Consider the following 24,718-nt stretch of genomic DNA (forward strand, 5'->3'; position numbering starts at 1 on the left):
GAAAAAAAAGGGGAAAAAAAACGGATTATGACCGAACGATGTTATGTAATTTGGTTATTTGAATAATATGAGGAAGGCATTAGCCTTAAATGCCAGCGAAGCATTTAGTAGATTACCTTTAAAATAAAATCGACTTTTATTTCAGTTACCCCTTTTGCTAAGTTGGATTTATAGGATGTTTTCATTTGTAGTAACCAGTAAAATCCTTGTAATTTTATCCGTTAAACATCCAGGTTTGGTCAAGAATGTCTGGTACACCACAACCAGAAGTAGTTTTTTTTTTTTCGAAAATGTCCGAGGAGTTCCTATCTAATAACATGTGGGTGTTTGAAACGTTTTATCAAGAATTTTTTTTACTGCATACCAAAGCTTCAGATTTAGTGTTTTCTTGACGAACATTCTCAAGCAGTCAGTATGATACATTTTAGTCGAACTTCTATACATACATACATTTAAGAGAGTGCTTCGCTCGCTTATTGAGGTCGAAATACATTTATGTTTAACGAGATAGAAATGATAAAAAAATATATGTGTCAAATATACTTTTGTATTAAGTAGGTAGTTCATACAGTCATAATGTCTTTGTTTTAAAAGCGACATCATAACTGTTGAGCAATATTTTGTTTACAAAGTGATTTAATCCATTGCATTGTATTGAAAACAGTACAGGACTACAATACCAACACATATATGAAACAAACCAGTAGGTCTTATTACCAAAGTCAAGAATAATAAGTTATATTGACATTTCTACATACACGTCTTACTGGAAAGCCAAAATTAACATATCTGCATTCCAAAACAGGCATTATTATAGATACATCGGTTATAAGGAATTCGGACATTCCCCAACTGTCATGAACATTGATTTGATTAAAGCGTTTGTTCGGTGTGTTTTTCTACACCATGAATCATTTCTACCATAGGCAGTGTCGGAATTTTATACGGACTGGTACTTAAAAGTCTTCTTGTGATAAGAGATCACAATAACTTTTAGGAAGAGACCTCACGTACAATCTTGAATCTTGAACGTACCTTATTTTATATCTCTTTATGATATCCCAGAACTTAATAAGATTTCATGTGATTTTGTACTCCATAGATAAATCTGTATAAGGTTTCTACAGACTGTTGGTGAATTAAGAAGGATTACGCTAATACGTGCAATCGGGCACGTCTTACAAGCCATCTAATCAATAAAACAGGGTTTCCCTTTCTGAGTTAAACTTTATACATGATGGTGATGTAAGCATGTCTTAATGTTCGCTCGTTACATGTTTTATATACATATTTATACATTTCCACGTAATTTATTCATTTATGGACTTATTTCAATTTGAAGGAATATATTCTGATTGTAAACAGAGGTAAATATAAACAACCTTGTCTTTTGTATTAGATTTTAGTGGCGAATACAGCAGTTAATTAAGAATGGTCCAAATTTAGAGGGTATGCCAAAGCAAAATAAACAATTATTTGGAAAGCATACTAGGTCTATATCGCCCGGAGTACCGTACATGGGAGAGGGTGTTCTGGATTCGTCATTAGCAGTTAATTTACAGTTGCTTGCATGGTCTTACAATATCTTCTTAATAGAGTTTACATACATTAGATAAAATCATGAATTCAAATTCGTACGTTGGTAATTTGCAGAACAATATGCTCGTAGAATTTCGAGCCCCAAAATTTAACTATTTTTGAAATATATTGAGCGCCTATTTACATCTCGATCATCATAATTGAAAACAAAACAGTCTAGTTGTAAAATAGAAGACAGGAACATAATTAAAGATAACAAATCTGTTTAGATAAAAAAAAAAACAAAAAAAAAAAAGAAAAAAAAACAAAAAAAAACGTAATGTAAAGTAATAAATTACCATAAAATAAAAGATTTTAGACCCCATGAAATTTATCATAGTTGACTATAACCATTTTAGTATCGGATTTTTTTCGATTCAGACTCTCGGCATGTTTCATATTCGGCGGGTGTTTCCATAAATGCAGAGAACGCTTACCCTATCAGTGCACCTGGTCCATGCTTCCAATTTTCAGTGGAATTCGAGTTGCTCATTTACTTTTATTACTTTATATGTATTAGTTTGGTTATTTAATGTTCTATGTTGTGTATGTCTGTTTTCCATGTCTTTTCTTTATCCTTGGATTAGATTATATTCTTTTGATATCTTAAGACGAGACATAAGTATATATACTTTCAGTTAATTCAAGTTTTGGTTTAGACTAAGAATATGTATAGATGTGTTTTGCGTTTTTCTATTTTTTTTTAAAGACACAGAATATGACGGAAGACACCATTTGTCGGTTAAATCAGGGGCCAGACTCAAAATCAAAAACATGCAGTAAAATGACATCTTTCACTTTGAAATTATGCCTAAATTTATAAAGAATTAATAAACATTTACAATATATTTTTAATTACGTAGTCATACACAAACTATAATTTTGTTTATCATTTAAGGATTGTTTTCAATAAATTGTTCGTAATATTATTGGATTTTAAACTCTTTTATCGGTTTAACCTGAATAACTGTGAAGTGGTTTATGTTGCAGCGTAAACCGTCGTTTACATACACAGCAACTGAAAACAATTCTTATACTTTGCTTCTGTTATGAAATCAACATTTTGACAATTCTGTCACTGTCATCAATCAATAGCGCCATTTCTAATATAGTGTTTTGGGATACCACCAAAGCAGTAAGGAGCGCGGCTCATTATACAACATGGACAATGTCCCTCGATAACGCTGAACTTTTCAGAATTTATCAGAATTTAAAATTTAAAAAAAAGAAAAACAAACAGCCAAACTGTTTGCATAGGGAAAATGTAAAAAAAAAGTAATTTAATTCAATAATTAAGTGATTCGATGTGTATAATACTCGTAAAATGTATATAATTTACATGCATCTATCACTACATGAAATTAAATGAGGGGCATTAGTTACATTTCTGTTAGAGAAACCAAAAATATCATATTGTAAAGGTCAGCGCAAGTGCAAATTAATATTGCTAAATATATAGTTTCGGGTATTAAAGTTCTTTTTTGAGGTAATAAACTTCGACATAATTTTAAACAACTTGATATCATTGTAATGGTATGGGTGGTCCAAACATGTGACACGTGTTTGGTTGATCAGGGATGAAAATACATTTTAAAAGTGTCAGGTTTAGATAGGTTTTCGGATTTTTTAGATTTTTGTTATTGACAAATCACAATTATAAGCTATCTCTCCAGTTATAATCAGTGAAAGAATTATATTTGTTCTCTGATACAAACATCAAGAAGACGGTAATGTCACATTTATAATTAAATTTTTATCACTGACAAATTCATAAAAGTTATCAAAGGAAAGAGGAAACTGTAAAATTGAAATTAACTTTCAGGAAGGGAGGATTATATTGATAAGACGATAATATAATTAATTTGAATTATGGTCGAAAAGTATGTCAAAAATAGGGACATTGAACTAGAACAAGGTTACATAGTTTATGTATTGTTATTAACTTAGTTGAAAATCTTTGACGTATTATATATAACTACTATCTGTGTATGTACAGAAATTGAATGCTTAGTAGATGAAAGAAATAAGTAAATGCAGAACATGTACATTTATACAAAAAACAAACGAACAAAAAAAAAACAAAAAAAAAAAAAAACAAACAAACAAACAAAAAAACAAAACAAAACAGAAAAAAAAATAGTTGTGGTATAATTGCCTATGACAGTCATCCACCATATGCAAAAACTTACGTTTTCGGAAATGTACATGTTTAAAACCACAATAAAAGGAAAACAAATGAGGCCTTCAATTTTTTTAAATGAGTGAAACGGCTTCTGAAAAGAAATTGCTTAAATTAGATAGATTGCCCATCGATCTTCAAGTACTTTACACTTTCCTGAAAAAAAAAGAATATATTCATGATGTATTTTGAGTTTTATAAAGCAGATAGTCAATCTATTACATTATTTTGTTTGTTGAGTTTAACATATAGTTGCGGATAGATCATTTAAGACAGACAGACATGACTCAACCGTGGTACACCCGAACAAAATAAGTGATATTTAATCTAGACATATATCTTTTAAGTTAAATTCATTTAGAACTTTTCAAATCAGCAGAAGGCTGCTGAAGTCGAGTCGCATTAACCTATAGACAGTCACATGGTTTTCTTCATTGTTCTATAATACTGGTACATCACCAACCAATTGTCATAAAAGCATAACATAGAACGATCACATTCGTTTGATTACCTACACATGTGTCTGCAATAAAAACCTCATTTATTCATAAAAAATAAGATCTTAACAAACCAATTAGCATCAATTTTCAGTCACTCTAAATCAGTTTGAGAAGCAGTGGTTTTGACAATAGTGAGATGATATTTAAAGAAGTGTAATTGATTGTTAATTTAGAAAATTCCTCGCCAACAGAGCAATAATCTATGTTTTACGTTCCAAATCAAGATTGCTACAAATACAGATTTATTTGTCTCGCTTCTATTCATCCTCTAACAGAGTCATGTACATGTCAAAACATATACACTTGGAATTCATAATTGAGATTTGTATACACATATACTGCTTTTCGGAATTTGTTGGTCTGTTCTGTCAATTGGAATATAATTGAAAGACCAGAGTTACTGGAATGTACATTTTTGACTTTCACTGCTGTACCTGGCTTTGGTCGTTTATTAAAAAAGAGATCTTAAAACGGGTATCAGGGTTAATATCACAATCAAGGTGACACAATTCATTGTTTATTAAAACGTATATTTTTGATTTAGTAACTACATTTAGTAATTACATTTGTTAATGATTGGTATAATTACCCGAACATTTTATAGAATACAGATTTTTGTTTTACAAATTTGTGAATTTTACAGTTGGAATTGCTATTGTTGCATTTATTATTATACATCTAAACATTCAAACGTTGCTACCATTGCCTCTCCAGAATTGAGTCATTTGGAACGTTTTCGTTTATACATGGTGACGTATCCTTTTCACGACATCTTCCTTTCGTATATTTTTCCTATACATTATAACATAGAGCATTTGTCGAACAACAAATTTAAAAATATTTATTTTCACAGTTTCAGTATAAGAACTGTCAATAGTCGACACTACAATGAAATCAGTATTAACGTAACGTAAAATTAACCCGAAACCTGTCAAAAAATTTAAACAGAATTTTCAGTTCTTTCAAAACAGTTTAAGTGTAGTACGGACTCGTGCAAGCAGTGCAAATACCTAAATTGAACAAATCTGTCTGTCGGTCACAGTTTCACTGAGTTCTCTTCCGTAATGTTTTAGCTCTAAGTTAGCTGACGCGGCAGGAGTTGAATGATAAGATTATTGTTATTGGCTACATTTATTTCGAGTTATCAAAGTTACATAATTTTACTTACCTTTTACACGAGTAATTCAGTGAAGGTTTTATTAGTTATCAAATATTTATTTGATTTATCTATTTATCTTTATAAAGCATGCATGGTTATCTCAGTTCGGTCATAACACGGTGCTAATTGACAGAAAGCTAAGTATACTTTTAACTAATTTTCTTTTTGATACAACTGCAAATTTCAATAGCTAAGAAAATGTAGTGCAATTTCATTATATTGATTTTGCTACGATATTTGTTGAATATTGATCCAAGTAGTTCAGAAAATTAAGAAATTGTAATAAAACACACACAAAATGTTTAAAAGCGAGTAAACAATATACCATACTTCCAAGTGTTTGCTTTTCAACATCTCAAACATCAGCATATATAATGCAGTAAAAAACTCCGAACAGTCTAACTTTTGCAACTCACTTTTGATAATAAATTAACGTTAACAGTAAAGTTTTAACCACAGAGAGCGCGTAGTCTGTAGGAAGCCTTGCCAATTCTCGAAATTTTGACAGATCCTTTATACTTGTTGGTAATTGTAAATATTCACCGCAAAATAGTTAGTTTTGGGAATGAAGACAGAAAGTTAAGTCATCACAAATTATCAATTCTATATAGTAAAAGTGGAAACTCCGAATATCTGAAAGAGACAACAACTTTACGTAAATGTTAAACGAAAACATTCAAATGCAGCAAATCGGCCTTATATGTGTTTATTATATAGAATTAAAAAAAGTTCTTTTAATTTTTTTCCTTGTCATCTTCACAAGAAACTCATAAATATTCATAGGTGAAGATAAAAAAACTTCAATGAGTATATTGACAATAACAGCATTCCAAAACAATCCTCCAACTCACAGCATATGTTAACAGCTTACTTCAAAATGGTATTTTCTTACAGGCTAGAAACCACTAATTCCACTTCCCATAGGCTTCCATGCTAATTTCACAATATTCAATGGCTTCCCTGGACTTTACTTTAACTTTAAACTGCAAAGGACAATATATCAGCATGATTCTACATATGTCGGCTCACAATCCTCAGAATGGCATGTGGGGATAACAGACTTGCAGTGTAGTACTGGTCACCGGAAGTGAAGGGTCTATAAATAGAATGGGAAATCACAAGATAGGGGTATATTTAACAATCATTATGGATTTCACATCACAACCGCAATGGTTCAGACTTGGTGTAGGCATCTGCGATAGGAATGGGTTAAACCAGGTTTTATAACGCGGTAAATATCCCGATTCCATTACAATTAATTATTTTCAGTTGTTTAAACACAAATGGGCAGTTAAAATTGTGATTGGTCAAAACCGGTAAAATCGTGAAAGAGTAATCAAGGGAACCAAGGTTATAGCGGTAATCAAAAGAATGTAATTCAGGGACAAAGACCAGACATGGAAACCAGACAAACACAACAAAGAATATAAAGTAACTAAAATAACACGTACGAGGCAACAAAAGTAAATCAGCAACTAGAGCTCCACCAAAACTTTGGAGCATGGACCAGGTGCACCGGTAGTGTTAGCGTCCTCTGCTTTTCTAGAAACACCGCCGGGTAGTTCATAAAAGACGGTGTATTAAAAAATTATTTAACTTAGAAAAGAATTTAGTTTATTTGGAATTAGTTTGTACTGCAAGTCTTAAATATGTCTAAACATTTGGTGTACATCTTTTACTATCATTATCGAGTTTCTGTTCGTGTGAGATACATTTATATACTATCAATATCTGTAAAACCATGCTTGTTGAAACAATGACATATCTTAATGGATCTGAAATACATTTATCCTCAATTAATAAACATGTGTTGTAAATAAGTGTCATTTGTCTTTGAGAAATTGCTATAGTATCTGTGGAGGAGATTTTTATGTTACTAATCTATCGTTCTTAGAGCGTCGGTGTAGATCCTTTTCATTCAGCAATTGACCAACTTTTAGATATCGCGACAAGTGCAGTTGTGTGATCTATTATATTTGCACCGTGCATTACAAGAGTGAACTTCTAAAATTAAAAGAGCCCTGTCAAATCAAGTTGATGGTTTATAACATTGATGAGAACTATTATGTGTCTGATTAATTGAGCTCCTTTAGCTACGAATGCAGAGAAATCCAATTTGTCGGTCAATTATTTTAAACTCATAATTTATTATACACTTTTTCATATAAAACAATATAGAAGACAAACTTAAACTAATTATTTCTCAAAAAGTTCAATGACTCGAAATAATACTGGATACAAGAAATAACTATTCCAATCATAGTATACAGTAACTGTTAATACAGCTTATCTACCATCAGTCTATATACTATTTCAGAAACTGTCTTAAGTTCTACGGAATTAAGAAATAACATTTTTTGTACTAGATTTAATGGTTTATGCACAAAACAATTTGGAAGTCATTATCCCTAAAATCCACTTTTGAATGAATGGAATAATATTTGATGTGTATCAAAATATCAATTATTTGAGTTTTAAAGAGTCTAACTAGGTCTTTATTCAATACACTCAAAGACGCATTTGTATCCGCGGCAAAGTGAATACTGTCCTCACCGTTGCATATAGTCATTATTCATGTCAATAAAGTGATGTTGAAAAAGGATACCATTAAAGTCCAATAACCCTCAAAGACCAGTACTATAGAATGAATGAATGAAACGATGATATCGTTTGTCTAGTAAATGTTGACACAGTGACGTGTTATCTTATTTTATATTGTTTTACAATTTATATCAATGCTTGCATCATCATTTTTATTGGGTAAAATGTTTTAATGGAACAAAATAACATTACCTGAACCCTGCAGAGGTCATTTTGTAGGATTTTATATAGAGGTAAAATCCGGAGATTCACAGTTTCAAATGTATCAAATTTCAGGCCAATGCGATAACGAGCACAAAAAAAAAATCAAAAAAAATAAAAAATAAATAAATATTTAAAAATACGACATAAAAAGTGAACGATTTATACAATATATGCTGGAAGAACACCAGATACTGCATTGGAACCACTGAGAGAGAGAGAGAGAGAGAGAGAGAGAGAGAGAGAGAGAGAGAGAGAGAGAGAGAGAGTATGTGTGTCTGGAGTATTTACCAATATGTTCACAGCCAGACAAAACTATAACTTCTTCTAATGTTTTATATGCGTGTCGGTAAAATATACGAAATTGCTTTTAGCAGATTTTGACAAATTAATATGTCACATTTATCAGTCATTCTGGTAGACAAAACAAAATGGTTTTATGGTACCATATTGATAGTGTAGGAGAGATATATGTGATAAACAATTTGTTTTACAAAATAACTGAATTTATCAAATTTTATTTTAAAAAGAATTGTTTTCAAGGATTAAACTATAGAATAGTCTAAAATAGCAAAACTTCATCACAACTCATTAAATTTTAGATAACCTTTATATGGTTAATCAAGTTTTAAAATTATATAATTTTAAAATCTTAACAGTAAATTATTGAAGGAAAATTATATGATGTAGACACATACCACTGATTACAGTTCACAAATCCTTTTCTATTTTGCGTTTTTGTTCTTTGTTTATTGTCCTATTGGTGTTCCCTGTGTTGTTTTGTCCGCGGAGTTTGTACTTTCCCTTCTTGTGACTTGTTTGTATTTGTTGTATGGAAGGTATTTTTTCCAAACAGTTATGTCTCACATTTTGTTGTAACAGACACTAATCTCCCATATCTATTCCATCTAGTTCGGTAACTAATGCACTTTTGAATTAATCTCAGCAGGTTACGTTTTTTTTTCGGAAATTCTTGCATGTTCTTTAATCTTTATAGATAACAAATGCCATGTAAATTGACATTTTCTTCAAGACGTGCCATCTTCGGCATCTTTGTCCAATAAATTAAGAACTGATAAGCAATTTTCCAGAAGGACTATTTTCTTGCCGCCCATTACATGTCATAGTCTATTCATAATCATTCTGTTTTTTCGAATACCAGTGCATATGATAAAACTTGCATCTACTTGTGCGTTCATGCGAATCGTTTTATAACATTTTTATAACGTTCTAATAATTAACGGTCAAATTAGAAATACATAGGCAGGACGGGGATGAATGGTTAAACTTAATCCAGCATTAAAAAGTAAATTAACCCCGGGCAGCCCACAGTAAAAAAATAAAAGGTCCGGTAATGTACTGAATAAAAATTCAGGACATAAAATTTGTTCCCAGCCCCCTCCAAAACAAACTGTTGTTCTTAAGAAAGTAAACGTACTCACAAAGCTGATGAAAAACGACTGTTAGCGACACTTATAATTAAGATTACTCGACCCTCGAGATTTGTCATCTTCTTGCATGGAGAAATGTCATATATCACTCAAAACAGATAAAGATATAAGCGATTCGTGTAGTTTTTATAAGATTGAAGGTTACCAAGTCTCAAGGGCATATACTCAAAGTAAACAATATATCTTCTGAAGGGATCATGACCCTTTTTTGAAACAAAATGTTTCATCTTCAGATAAAAGAAAACTAATCTGCTTTGACTTGCATCAAAGAACAACATTTATCCTAGTGTTGTTTACTTTGTTTAACATTGTTTCTGTAAACTGAATTACAGAGAAGCCGTAATACGGGATGATTGAGAAGCCCTCATCGCAGAGAAACCCAAATATTGATCATGAAATAAGCCAACTGACTCCTTCTTAACAGGTTTAAAAAATTGTTTGGTATTTGTGTCACTTTTCATTGATTATCTTGTGTGGTTCGATTTCTTCGCACTGTGCATCCGTTGAGTAAGGAATTTTTCATGTTTTTATTGTTTGAATTTACAAGAATTCTGTACTTATCCCATTCTTCTCATGCTTGGGCTTATTTTTACTGTCCCTTAAAACAATGAAATAATGTGTATATGTTGATGACATTATTTAGCATGTCTTAAAATGAACAATCGACACATTCATATATTGAAAATTAACCCTACCTTTTATAAGAATAAAAGAGAGAGAAAGAGAGAGAGTAGGGGAATTTTAAATTATAAACTGTTTGCTCATTTCTTACACCTTGTATCTTTCTCTTGTAGATTTAACGCTGTCCCTGGTATTTTATATACCAAAGACACTTGATAATTACGTATTTATTTTGGGGGAGGTCGGGGGGGATTTCAATGCGTCAAACAATAAATCGCAATAATCATTTTCGAAAAGAAATGTTTCTCCAAGTACAAAAAGTATTCTTTGTGCGAATATTCATGTCCTAATTTGTATACAGATAGTGTTTCTCTGTCAATTCATCGTATTTATTCATTGCGATGGAATATTGGAATGCATATTTCGCAACAGAGATGTTGTGATTTGATATTTATATTGGAATATAACTAATCGACAAGTTATTTGTTAAAAGCAAGTGCTTTAATATCAAATGTAAGTAGTGTCTTAAACCAACTGTCCTATAATATCAGTAATTAAAATTTGCCATTTAATTTTAGGCGTCTTTATCTAGCGAATATGATCTTTTTTTAGTGCATAAGTGTTATAAGATTAAGTTAAGTAAATAGTAAATATTACAAAGCCCATATTATGTGTACAAAATTTTCCATTGTTTTCCATGAAAATATCCTGTTTGTAGGTAATTTCATACTCAAATTGGATCCTTCAGCATATAAAACAACGGATGGTATTTACGGGAAGTTTGTTTAAGTAGCACTCCAGGTAAGAATCATGCAAAATGAAAAACCTATATATTTTTATTTTTGATATTTTGCCATAGTGAACAGAAATTAACATTCAGTTTTTCATTTAACCCGTGTTCTTAGGAGATAAAAATTATATATATATATATATATATATATATATATATATATATATATATATATATATATATATATAATACATTGTAGATTTCAAATTTAAGGGAGATAACTCTGTAAAATGCATTCAATTACAATAGAATCTATAGGATTTTCAAAATTGATTATCTCCTAAGATTAGGAATATTTAAATGAATAATTACATGATTAATAGTATAGACCCATAAAAAACCTTGTTACAAAAATAAAAACATGTATCCTATTTGGGGTATATCACATTTTTCAGATTTTGCATGATTCTTACAAAGAGAGCTACCTAACATTATACACCATGAATAAGAGCGAAAAATTCTTAAAACAAAGATTTTTTTTAAAATAAATAAACGTGAAAGGCTCTGATCTAGAACCAAAAAGCGAAAATGAATTGATAATTCTATGATTTTCTTACATTGAAATTTTCTATATTCGCCTAATAACCATTCATTTGTTGAAAATGACATCCTCTCCAAAACCAGTTCAAACAGTTATAAATATGCACAACACAATCAAATATATCAACGAAGAATACTGACAGACAGCTTTGCACAATTACTCAATCATAAAGATGCTTCTTCAGAGATATTTTGTGCAACTTTGAAAATTTTTGTACTTGCAAATACATCAAACTATTGCGTTAGTTAACGAAGAGTTCAAATGTTCTAATTAAAAAAAAGACAGATCAAATGATCTGTTTGTCTTGATTTACATTTTTAAGTGAAATATTGTATCATCTATCTATTGTTTATAAGATTTATTGTGTAGATGACGCCGATGTGTTGACAGATTGAGTATTGAAAGGATATTTAAAAGAATTCTTATCAAAATAAGTGAAATTTGTTGGCAAGGAACGAATACTGTACGAAACATAGATATTCATCAATTTGAATACAGAATTAGAGTACTGTTGTATATTCATACAGGATCTTTATAAAAGCAATAGACATAATGTGATAAGGATATTCTAAAGTATTACAAGTACAAAAGTAGGACATTGATAAAATAGTCTACGTTATAATGAAGTTCATTGTGATAAAAAATTTACTTTTTCATGTATTTTACTGCAATTTGAATGATGAGGTTTATTTCTTAGGGGTCACAAAATTTAATAATTTGTTTTAGTGTAAACAGAAATATCTTACTTATATTAAAAGTTAATACTATTGTTTTGTGATGGTGTATTTGAAGAAATAAACAATTTAATCTGCTACAGTCAAATCGTTTTTTAAAAGTGACTTTGACGGAAAAGTAAAACTATAGACACATCTGATCAGTGGACTTTATAAATTCGTTAATTTTACCCAGAATAAACTCCATAGATATTACTAAGTTACATACACTTAAGACATGTAAATGATAATACATGTACTGTTGATAGTTCAGGCAGGTTTCTACTGTTGTTCTGATCATCACTAATGCTTCACTAATAGAGGGTCATAAACCTATGCATTCTTACATCGCAAACAAAGTTAACAGATCATTTGCGAATTTTTTTTTTACAGTTTTGAGTAATTGTTGTATATATTTGTAATAACATGCGTCATAAACGGCAGGGTCTAGTTGCTAAAACCTTTAATTTGTTGGATAAACCTAAGCTTTCACATATATGTTCATAAAAGTAGAATAAATTAAAAGTTTAGTCAATAATTTTTTCCGAGTAGTAGTTCAGTTATGACAAGTTGTTTTACCTGTTATTAAATTTGTTATGTACCGAATGAAAAGGGCGTCTTCTTTCATCAAAGGAAATATCCAATTAAAAGGTCAATTTAGTGAGCAAGTGGTCTTAAATAGAAGTGATTCTTGACAACTGTTACTAAATATAGACGTAGGTTCACAAACCATCAAGTTTAAATGGTCGGTACTTTTACTTACTTTTTGATTAAGATCAGTAACTAGGTTGTCGTGCCATCGATACAAAACTTGAAATCATTTGGTTTCCTTACTTAATATATACAATAAAATATGAACAAATATTAATCAATCAGTCAATCAATCAATCAGATGAACTACATGTTTTTTGCATGTTTTTTCATATGCAGGTATCCTTTAAAACTGTCTTGCATTTGTTATTTGTTATTTATTTTTCTAGATGTTACGTTTAGTTTATTTTCAAGCAGTTGTGTCAATGTGACAGTCATTGGTGGTATTCATAACAAATACAAAACCGATGTGGTATCGATCTCTTAATGTTTAACTTTAGTAGCTTTTATGTCTTAGTCATTCAAAGGTTGGCTGTAGAAATTAACCGTTTTTAGAGTTTAGTAGTTGTTAATACGAATATTATCTTGTAATATAGCATAGAGTATAATTGTTTTCTTTAACTCAATGATCTTGATTTATATTTCAGTACAAAAATCGATTGCTTGTAAGCACCTAGTCATTTCCTTATCTTTTATTTCATTGTTCGTTTGCATTTATAAACATACATTATGTCACCATTGAAAAAAAACAGTAAAATAGAAATAATTAAAGTGTTTCTTTTTTTAACGTTCTAGGCATCATTTACAATACCAATGAGCAGTAACTGTGTGAAGTCATACGGGAATACTGAAATATCATGACTGAAAATCGGAATTATCCTATACGTCCTGAAATGTTTGTAGATAATACATTATATTCTGAGTTATTGGTACTTTTGGATTTGGTATCTTATTGATCGTTTTGCATGTTTCCATCGTGAACTCTTGGATCGTTACGGTGTATCCATGTGCACCATGAAAACTGATTTGCTCAACGTTTCATAGTTTTCCTTTCCTCTTTTGTCTACCCTGGACTTGACTTTTTATGAGCAACTCGGCGGGTGTTTCTATGAAAAGCAGAGGACGCTTACCTTACCGGTGGACCTGGTCCATGCTCCTAACTTTAAGTGGAGTCCGATTTGCTCATTTACTTTTGTTACTTTGTGTGCATTATTTTGGTTATTTCATGTTCTTTGTTGTCAATGTCTGACTTCAAAATTGAAAATAAATATGCCTTTTTCATTTATCACACAAACCATCATTTACACACCCCATGTGCAGGTAGTGCATGCAGAAATAACAAGCATACTTATCATTATTGTATCTTTAAAACCAAATGCTACTGCAGGCATTCATAGATTATGGTAATCTCTCACTCTATCTAATGCGTCAAAGGTAATCTATAAAGTATTTTGTAACCACCTGCCAGTTTGAGACTTAAAATCTAATGAACTTTAAAAGATATTTCTTTTGTTCACTTCAAAATATGCCAGATGTTCGTTTTGCAGTTCAGATATTTTGTTTTGTTTTGGGGCCAATATTTAGCACACTTCCTTAATGTATGTAAGGAAGCCACACATGTCGCACGAACTTTTACAGTTGCAAAACAACTTTAAAATAACTCTACATAAATTTTCTTGAATACTCTTATATTCAAACATAGAAGTTACCACGTGACATTTGTTGATAAACAAGAGGCACATGATGGGTCACATGATGTAAAACAGACAAACCATTTATAAAGAAAACATTATAATGGTAACGTTTCATCATTTGCGTAAATGTTCTCTGAATATAGTTTAATTTAAAACTATTCAATTTAAAAAAATAACAGTTTCAATTTACACCTTAACTTATTATGTATGCATTCCGTGTGCTTGAATTACTTGGTAGTTTTAATTTGCGTTAAATGAAACAGTTTTACATTTCTTACAAGTATCATTTTATATCAGTATCTTGAACATAATTATCTTGTTCTATATTTTTAAGTACTAGTCGTAGTAATGACCTGGTAATGATCAAAATGCTAAAGGATGTAAGACACAATGTTTTAATAGAATATATTGTGCTAAACGAAATATGTAAAGATTCTAGTACCTGAAAATAGTATACAATGTAAAAAGAGTAATCAAGGGAACCAAGGTTCTAGCGGAAACCAATAGAAAGTAATCCAGGGACAAAGACCAAACATGGAAAACAGACATACACCACAAAGGACATTAAGTAACTGAAATGATACATACAAAGTAACATAAGCAAATGAGCAACTCGGACTCCACTAAAAACTGGGAGTGTGGACCAGGTGCACCGGTAGGGTTAGCATCCAAACTCATTCAGTTCAGTCTACTTTGTAAAGCACCAACAGTCATTTTGCCTTCATTTGTATGTACATGATAGAATCGTCGCCAAATTACCTGCAAAAGGCAAATAAAAAGAGGTTTGCAAGACAATCATTGAGATTGTACCATAATAAATCAATCTCTATTAAAAACCTTTTGAACTATTTAGTATTGAACGGAAGTTAAGAAAATGGAGTCATCTTCATTCAAGTGTTGGCATCTGTTTTGGTAAAACCCTCCATGTACTAAAATACCGGATCCAAAGTGTCGTTTTTTTAATTCTATAATTTTGACTTTTGAGCAGTAAATACCATCACAACAACAATAACGATATAGTAAACATGTACACACTGAAGATAGATATGCATACAGTTCGCTCACAAAGACAAAACAATCTATTTTATTGTATCAGCAGTTTTAGTAAAGGTCATTTGAAATTAGTTTCTCATATTGCTAGAAAATATTTCAAGTATTTGTAATACTTAAAAGTCAATGGGAGACGTAAATGTCGTTATATATTTGAAATAAACGTTGTATTAGTGCAAAAAATCCCCAAAAACACACCCCCTCCCCCCCAAAATAAAAAAAAAAAAAACAACAAAAAAACGTGTAACCCTCCGTGGAAAAATGGTTTGTTTCACCCTAGTATATGGCCCAGAAACACTCGGGTATGGATTTGTAAACACTCGCTCATAGCCAACCAATAGGATAGTATGCTATTGTACAATTCAATGACTTACCGTCATGAAACGGAAATCAAGGGAAATCATAGGTTCTATTTCATAAAACATTCAATTAAATTGTTGGTCCATTTAGCTGTTGTAACCTTAATTTCAATGCCGAATATTTGACGAAAACAAACAAAAAACAAAACAAAACAAAACAAATCAAAACAAAACACAAAACAATAAACTGAAAGTTCGTTTCAAGATAAGATATCGTGGATATTTTAGGAAAATTGTAATAACCTACAATTATTATAATTTAAGAATTTTTATTTAAATTCTTCAAAAACGCAAGTTACACAACATTGCCTTAAAATATATTTTGAAAACTAATTATGAAAGAGTAATCAAGGGGACCAAGATTCTATTGGAAAAAAATGTAATCCATGGACCAAACATGGAAACACAAACACACAACAAAAAACATAAAATAACCAAACTGACACATACAAAGCCACAAAAGTATATGAACGACTCGGACTCAACTAAAACTGGGAGTATGGACCAAGTGCACCGGTAGGCAGCCCGGGTTTAATTTTAAACCAACATAAAATGTAAACGTCATACCTGCATCTTGTAGACACTAATATCTAAGTGACAAGACGGGTTTACACCGACTTGTTCTATACTAATAGAAGTATGAAATTTGAAAAAAAAACTAAGTAGAATTTAAATGTAATATTTCGATGAATGTCATGTTTATAAATGATGATATTAATGCCTACCCTACCATCATCATTAAAAGTTTTAGAAGGTCAGCATAGAGGTCACAGTTTTGACAGATAATCAACAGAGCTTTTAAAGAAACAAGACTTGTACAATTGATCACAAAAACTAATTTGAATGTAGTGGTTATTCGTATTAAAATGTATTTTGCCAATTCGTTTCAATTAGAAGTGAAATTTTTAGAAGGTGAACTTCCACCTTTCATTCAAGTTGGATTAACCCGACAGTTCAATAATGGCGTAACGCCTATCTTATCCAATAACATTGCTATTTATAAGTAGTTAAGCTGAACATTGACGGTAAAAATGCAAGAAACTGATCGCATTTTTGCTAAAATCATAATTTTTATACAGATTGGAAAATGTGATTACTCGCATAAAACAAAGATATATACTGACCACGTGACCTGTACATTGCATAATATTAACATTTTTCCGCGAATGAATGGAATTGAATCGTAGATATTATAAAATGTGAAATAGATTCACGTATTGCTTCCGCAATAGATAATTTTGAATTCAGGCAAGATGTACCTGTTCAATATGGTTTTGTCAATTTTTTTAGGATCAACCTTAGGAATTTGGTGCCCACAAAAAGAGGTAAGGTATTTTTGATACTGTTACTGCTGAGAAAATGATTAAATACTTGTGTACCATAATAATTCACTCGTACTTATGAAACGGAAATGGTATCCTAATTATGGACTATACATTTCTAGACACAGATGATTCCAAGTATTTTATATTTTATTTGTAGAAGAGGGAGAAGTTTTTAATACATTGTATTGGAAATACACTTCCTCTTCAAAGAGTGGTTGTCAAACGAAAATATATGTGCCCATTCATTGTAATGTCCATAGATCCTTCATCCCTATATATGCTGTTTTATCATTATTACTGAATTTTACTGGGATATCTATTCAAAGAAAAGTAACATACTGATGAATCTAAACTTGACGTTAAAATTAATATAATTTAAATTAAGTTAGAGAAACGGATTTTACGATCGATTACTCCAAAGTTATCGTCATGATAGTCATAGAATCATTAAGACAACATGACATTTAGTAGTGTTTAAATGTGAATTGTTGTTCAAGAAAACAACACAATCACAAAGGTTACTCTATAAAGTCTTTCCATGAAACGTTCAATGGGTATATACGCAATTGAAGACGTAAACGTTTGGAAAAATAATTGATTAATTTATGAACAAAGCATTTGTTTTACACAAGCATTCTAAAGAATATTTGTTATACAAAGTTTATTTATGCTATGATTTCTGCAATATTTTGATCGAATTATCTAATTATATAACAAAACATTACTAAGTAATTAAATTGGATAAAACAAAATGTGTATTGTTTGTAACTATAATTATTACGTGTAAAAAAGATAGCCAAAAATATTTGTCAACAAGTTCTGTACGACCATTGCGTGCAAGGTACATAAACCAGAATTAAGGTACCAAAGAAGTGTATTGGAGTTCTTTTTATGCAAGACTTAACTCTTGCCATTGTAATGTGTCCATAATACTGGAAACAAAATACGATTAAAATTTTGTAAGTCATTAACCAATTAATATACGTTTTATAGGTATCACCCGTATCAAAATATTACTAGATCTTTATTTGATAGTTCATATATTGGTCATATATTGGTTCTCAATATAGGTACAAATATTATATAAGGCAATTTTAGTCTGATTTCTAGTTATGCTTCACTTACATTGCAAGCATTCATGGTAAGTTTGGTGAATCAAAAAGCACATGAACTATTATACAGTTTTGTATTACAAAGAAGAAAAATAAATAATATATACATGTAGTGTATATATTTAAAAATGAAATACTCTCGTGGTAATTTGGATCCGACTTTTCAGTAATATTTTTCTACGTTGTATCATGCAATTTAGATATATAGTGTGTGAGTGTGGGGGGTGGGGGTGGGGTAGTAAATTAAGACTCACTTATTTTGTCGTCGTGACCTGTACTGACTATTTAAGTACACCAAGGAATATAATTAATTGAGGAGCGTTCTATTTTCTATTTTAACTGTCAATCGATCTGTCAATATAATTTCACTCAGGGATGCTTTCTCTATTTGAAAAGACTAATATTTGATCTCTGCATCACTGGCTTTGCTCAGGAATTTTTCAGTAGAAAAATGAGGTTTGTGATAGAGTTATCACAATGATATGTTCATTTTCAATGCATTTCAATGAAATTATAACTCAATGCATTAACATGATATGAAAACTATCATCTTTTTCCTTGATTCTGATGGCGCAAATTGTGAAATTACACTTTCAAAATAATGGGTTTGTTATACCATGTTTCACCCGGTGCCTGATTCTTACAGAAACTGATACTTAATTCATAGTTTATTTTCTTGACACCAACCAATTATATCGGTTAATGTAGTTATCTGAGAACATCAAAAATTGTGTTCATTTTAAGAATAACTCTGGCCGTATGTTATTATATAGAAGTTTTATTTTGGTCAACGATAAGTAGTTTTCATAATGTTGTGCGAATAATATTCATTGTCAACAAGTTTATACATAATTCAAACTAATGGAATACTGTTTTCCCCTGCACATTAAATAGCTCTCATATATAAAGAGGAGAGAACTATATAACATAAAATGTAAAAGAAATGAGTAGTTAAGGTTTGTTCTAAAATAATATACAAACCTTTTCATTATTTTGTAAGTCAAATAATTCACTTGTCTATTAAAAGTTTCCTTTCCGGACAATCATGTGTTTCTACTTTTCTAATTGACGTAAAACTATATCACTAAGGTGGCTTGTATGAGAGCACACGCAAATAGTGTCAGGACTTGATTTAAGGAGGTAGACCTAGGGTAACGGACATAATTCTCAAAAATCGTTGGAACGTTTGTATTCAGCATTTTACATCAATCATATGCAAGCATCAAAGTAACTTGGACTGATTTCATTCTGTTTCAAATGAAAGCTTGATAGGCTTTGGTAAAATTGAATATGATTCAAACATATCACTGATTTCAAGAGTTATATCCATTACCCTGGGACTACCTCCTTGGAAAAGAAATGCAAGTAGAATCTTCAAGAATCTGGGTTTGAGTGTTACTTAAAGTACAAACAAAACATGAATTAAAAACAGGTAATAACCGTGAAATCAGATAGAATGCCTGTAAATGTATGTAGCCTCGTTAAGTCCCTCTCTCCTTCAATATTTTTTATTTAAGAAGAGTAAGAACGAAATGTAAACCAAATTTTATGAACAATGTATAAAATGTGTACATAGCTATATAACTGTTGTCTATTTTATTTTGTTAAGGGTTTTCTGTTGATTGTTATGATATCAAGTTCAACAACAAATAATATCTACCATATACAATGAAACCTGTCCATATCGAATCCTGAATAATCCGAAAACTTTTCTTAACCAGAATTTGTTTTAAAAAATTGTTTCATATCAATTTAAATATGTTTTAAACATTTGTTAGCTTGACACCTGCATAAAACAAACCAATATTTAAGTAGCACTCCAGATAAGAATCATGCAAAATGTGATTCATTGTTGGAAAGCCTACATATCTTTATGTTTGATATTCAGTTTAAAATGTTATAATAAACAGAAATTAAAATTTGGTTTTCCATGTAACCATTCTTCTTAGGAGATACATATTATATAGAATGCAGTGAAGAATTCAAAATTAAGGAAGATTACTCTGTACATGACACTAAGAGCAGACAGATTGGAACGAATAATTATACATTACATCATATAACCCTATTAAACAACTCAATAAAATAAATAAAAATGTATCACATATTACAGAATTTGCATGATTCTTACAAAGACTACAACTTAAAGTCCAAAAGAGGTTCGGTTCAGACATGTTCCACTGTAATCAAGGAACCAAGGTTATAGCGGTAATCAAAAGAAAGTAATCCAGGAACAAAGGCCAGACATGGAAAACAGACATACACAACAAAGAACATGAAGTGACTAAAATCAAACATACAAAGTAACAAAAGTTAATGAGCAACTCGGACTCGACTAAAAACTGGGAGCAAGGACCAGCTGCACCGGTAGGGTCCACTGCTTTTCTAAAAACACCCGCCGAGTTGCTCATAAAAAGTCAAGTCCGGGGTAGTCGAAAGAGGAAAGGAAAACAATGACACGTTGAACAAATCAGTTTTCATAGCGCAGATAGATACACCGTAACTATCCACGAGTTCATGATGATGACCATAAAACTTCTGTATTGATGACTTCAATCTTGTAGCAACATTACCCTGTTCCAGAAGTCTATTTGTTAGAATTCTAGTGCGATACCAAAAGTCTGCCTAGTTTCGGCAGTGCTTCCATTTCACTATCAACGAGTGTGGTCGAATATTTCTAAAGGCTGCGGGTATAAACTCAAGACAGTTTTCATTCATGCAGTCCTTATAACAACAAATCAAAATCGTCTTTTGAACGAATTATTTTAAATTAACGAACAACAATGTATTGTTCAGTATAAAAAAAGAGTTGAAATTTCACCCAAAATAGACAAAATTGTAATATAATAGTTGAATTTCTCATATTTCTACCTGTATACGTGTATCTAATTATGATGTCTAGTTCATTTCATACCGTTCAAAGTTATTGAGGTTAAATACTGATAAAATTCTCATTTCAACTTTAAGTTCATTATTGTTAAAAATTGCAGTTAGGATAATGGATCAAATAATATTTTGTTTATAAAAACACAACACTAAATCACCCGTTTTATAAGTGTCCACGTGGATATATGTCAAGTGGAAAATTATATGAATTGCAGAAAAATACTAATTTTGTACATAGTTCGATTTTTTTCCTGTTATGTTATGCATTTAGTAGTCACGATCTGTTGAATCATCAATGTTGTGAGTCCATGATGTTATGGAATAACAAAAGTGTGAAAGACATAATTGGAAAATAATATGAATTTCATTCAATGTCTTATCTCATCTTTTCTCATGGGATTTTCCTATGGCAGTATTTGCAAACCAGAGCCCGTGAGTACTTGTAGCTTCTATTATCTTATTTACTTGTATATTATCCTCTCTACTGATTTGAATACTTCATTTATTTACTCTGGAAATTACGGTGGCAATTCTTTATATGCATATTAAACTGTCTTCTCTTTTACCGGTGGCAATTCCTTATATGCATATTAAACTGTCTTCTCTTTTACCGGTTGCAATTCTTTATATGCATATTATACTCTCTTCTGTTTTGTTTACTATTTTTGCCAACTTTTCCCGATGGAAATTCTGTGTTGGTTATTGTATTGCTATATACTGTACAGGAACAATATTTTAAAATCAACAGTAATAGAATCTAAGCGCTAAAACAGGATTACCCACCATTTCCATGGTTGTCTTTCATTTTTTTTTCGTTTTTTGTCTGTATGTTGCCATTTGCTATATGGAATTTTCCTTTTACTTTTATTATTCCTGTACTAACGGTATTATCCTTTACTTATCCTCCACGTGTGAGTAGGTATCAGTTTAATTTCAGAACAGTTAAAGAATTTGATACGATATCAATCAGTGATCGTTAGAGACTATGTCGGGCAAGCACGAATGATGATCAACCTTTCGCCCGTCAAAAAAATACTAGAAAGAGTCTAGCCTTGATTTCTACTGTACACAAATGTTTATCTCATTATAAATAAATACTGAAAAGTTCCTCTTTCATAAATAATTATGTTAAATATATCTTAGTGTCACATTTTATTATCAAATACAACGTAACACGAACAGAATTTTGATTGAACTATTAAAAATAGATATTTATCAAACTAAATTTCTCAAACAGTTTTCACAATTATTTTGGCACGAGGACGGAAAAGAAGACAAATGATGTTAAGTTACATTTTTTACCAAAGCCAGTTTAACATAGATATTAATTTACATTAAACACAAGCTTTAAATGACACAGGACTCACTCGTCAACAAAACGTTGATTGTTATATCACTAGATAGGAATATCACACTGAAAAAAAAACAAAAAACAAAAAAAAAAAAAACAAACACGCAGATATGCGCATTGACAGAACAGTCCATTGTTCAGAAGAAAACACATGCCAAAACACTGTAAGTTCTTAGTTCAAACGAAACTGATGTAACTATATGGTTTCTGGCAACGAAACATGGTTGTAATGATATCGATCAATATAACTTAAATAAAAAAAAAATATTTGAAAAAAAAACATTCAACATTTGAACTTTGTTCATGGTGCTCACTTTAAATTTGTTTAGCATAAGTAAGATGTAACTAAGACTGTTTTTACAACTCCAGATAATCAGTTAGATGTATTAAACAATCCAGATGCGTTCGTGTTATTAAACCGTTATTGAATCTATGCAAGTTTCTCTTACCGTTTAAATTGTTATGTGAAACCATTGTTTATAAATAGCAAGTAAATGCCTTAAACGTTTGACAAAAAACATTTATGCATGATATAGGAACCGACAGCATCGCATTTCAAGACAACATGTTTGTGCATAGCTGACAATGACTTTTAAATATTTGTAAGTCGAAAATTGTCTAATTATTCAAACTATAATTGTGTTAAAAAATAACTGCTTTGTTGTTATTTTTTTCATTTGTCTCCTTATTACTTATTTACCCTAAAAGTATCGTGTTATCATACAACATGATATTTCAAAGTTCGGAACAGACAAGATAAAACGCTTTGTAATATTCATATATAAATTTATCCAGTATTGGTTAAAAGAAAGAATAACAAACATTTCATTCATTGAACAATTCTGTAAACAGAGTGATAAGCGTAAATAATAAATTGTAGTCCTTTTTCATATTTATGAAATGCAAACCATTTTAGCAAGTGTTTTTCAAAAAGACGTAACACACAAAAACACGACAACTTGGTTGGTGGTCTCATTGGGGAAAGGAAAAACACTAAACATTTTTTCTTTGAAATTTAAACTATTTACACTTCGTTTAGTAGCTAAATAGTTTGAAATAAATTATTTAAAAGTATCAAAGCACTTAACGCAGCTCCAATAAGTCAAAGATTGAAGTATACTACTGTCTGTTACTCCAATTTCCGAATTGGAAAGTTACTTGCCTTAGCTCAAAATAAAAAAAAGAAAGAAATGAAATCAGGAATATCAAATATGTTTAATGAATGTACGAGAATCAACAGTGTTTCATAAGAAACACATTAAGTGCCTTTTTTACATTTTCCAATTAAAGGATACTTCTCTTTGATTACTAGTTGGGATTCGACAGCATGACCATTTCGTGTTTGGAGGTGCAATGTAATTAAAACGACATGTTTACATTTACGTACCAAACTGACACACATTCCAAATCTTAAATCAACGAGTTTGACTAATAAACTCAGCATATTATGTGTGATAAAAAGTAAATTGAAATAAAAACTTTACACAGTATACGTCAAATTTAAATTTAATCTTAATCCTGATAAATTCTCTGACATAAGATCTCCATAACTTATTTTTGACATGCTCTGCTATAGAGGCTATTTAATGTTTTCTTAAATACGATCTGTTTTTTTCTTGTATTGAAACAAGATAATTTTATCTTCTATAGATCTCCCTTATATCTTGTCAGCTATTTTGTGTTTTAATTCAGTAATAATAAAAATAAGAAATCGCTTTGTTATTAAAGTTCATTTTCCGTTTGTTAATCAAATATATATTTTTTACTTATTCAACAGAAATGTCTTGTTTGCTCTCATTCTAATTCAATTCTATAAGTATTCACATGTGTGTCTTATTACCAACCAAAACAGATCAATTGAATTTGTTCCAAGGGTATTTGTATTTGAAAATTGCAAAGGTAATGTCGTTTAAAAGAAAGTATAAGATACAATGCATTACTTTCTTATGTTAAAACATATTTTTGTGCAATACTAAGAAATTTGGACTGAAGAATTTGTTCGGTTTAGAAAATACG

The 24,718-nt window shown here is 30.6% G+C and overlaps 1 protein-coding gene across 7 annotated transcripts in view; it reads left to right on the forward strand.

The window, feature by feature from the left end:
• The first annotated feature begins 1,238 nt into the window (after positions 1–1,238).
• Positions 1,239–24,718, forward strand: part of LOC148603074 (parathyroid hormone/parathyroid hormone-related peptide receptor-like) — a 44,992-nt gene continuing 21,512 nt past the window's right edge. For 2 of the 7 annotated variants that reach the window (XM_088551828.1, XM_088551826.1), the window contains exon 1: positions 16,858–17,353. Coding sequence is in view for 2 of the 7 variants with exons in the window: in XM_088551826.1 (XP_088407952.1) it covers positions 17,282–17,353 (72 nt within the window). In the remaining 5 variants the exon portion in view is untranslated. Of the gene's footprint in view, positions 1,368–16,857; positions 17,354–21,358; positions 21,784–24,718 lie in introns of those variants that run through there. The other 5 variants (XM_088551827.1, XM_088551825.1, XM_088551829.1 and 2 more) reach the window with 4 other exon arrangements.

Source organism: Perna viridis, chromosome 11 (assembly GCF_037379345.1).
Source record: "Perna viridis isolate PV_CMFRI_1.1 ecotype Kerala chromosome 11, ASM3737934v1, whole genome shotgun sequence".
Taxonomy (NCBI): Eukaryota; Metazoa; Mollusca; class Bivalvia; order Mytilida; family Mytilidae; genus Perna; species Perna viridis.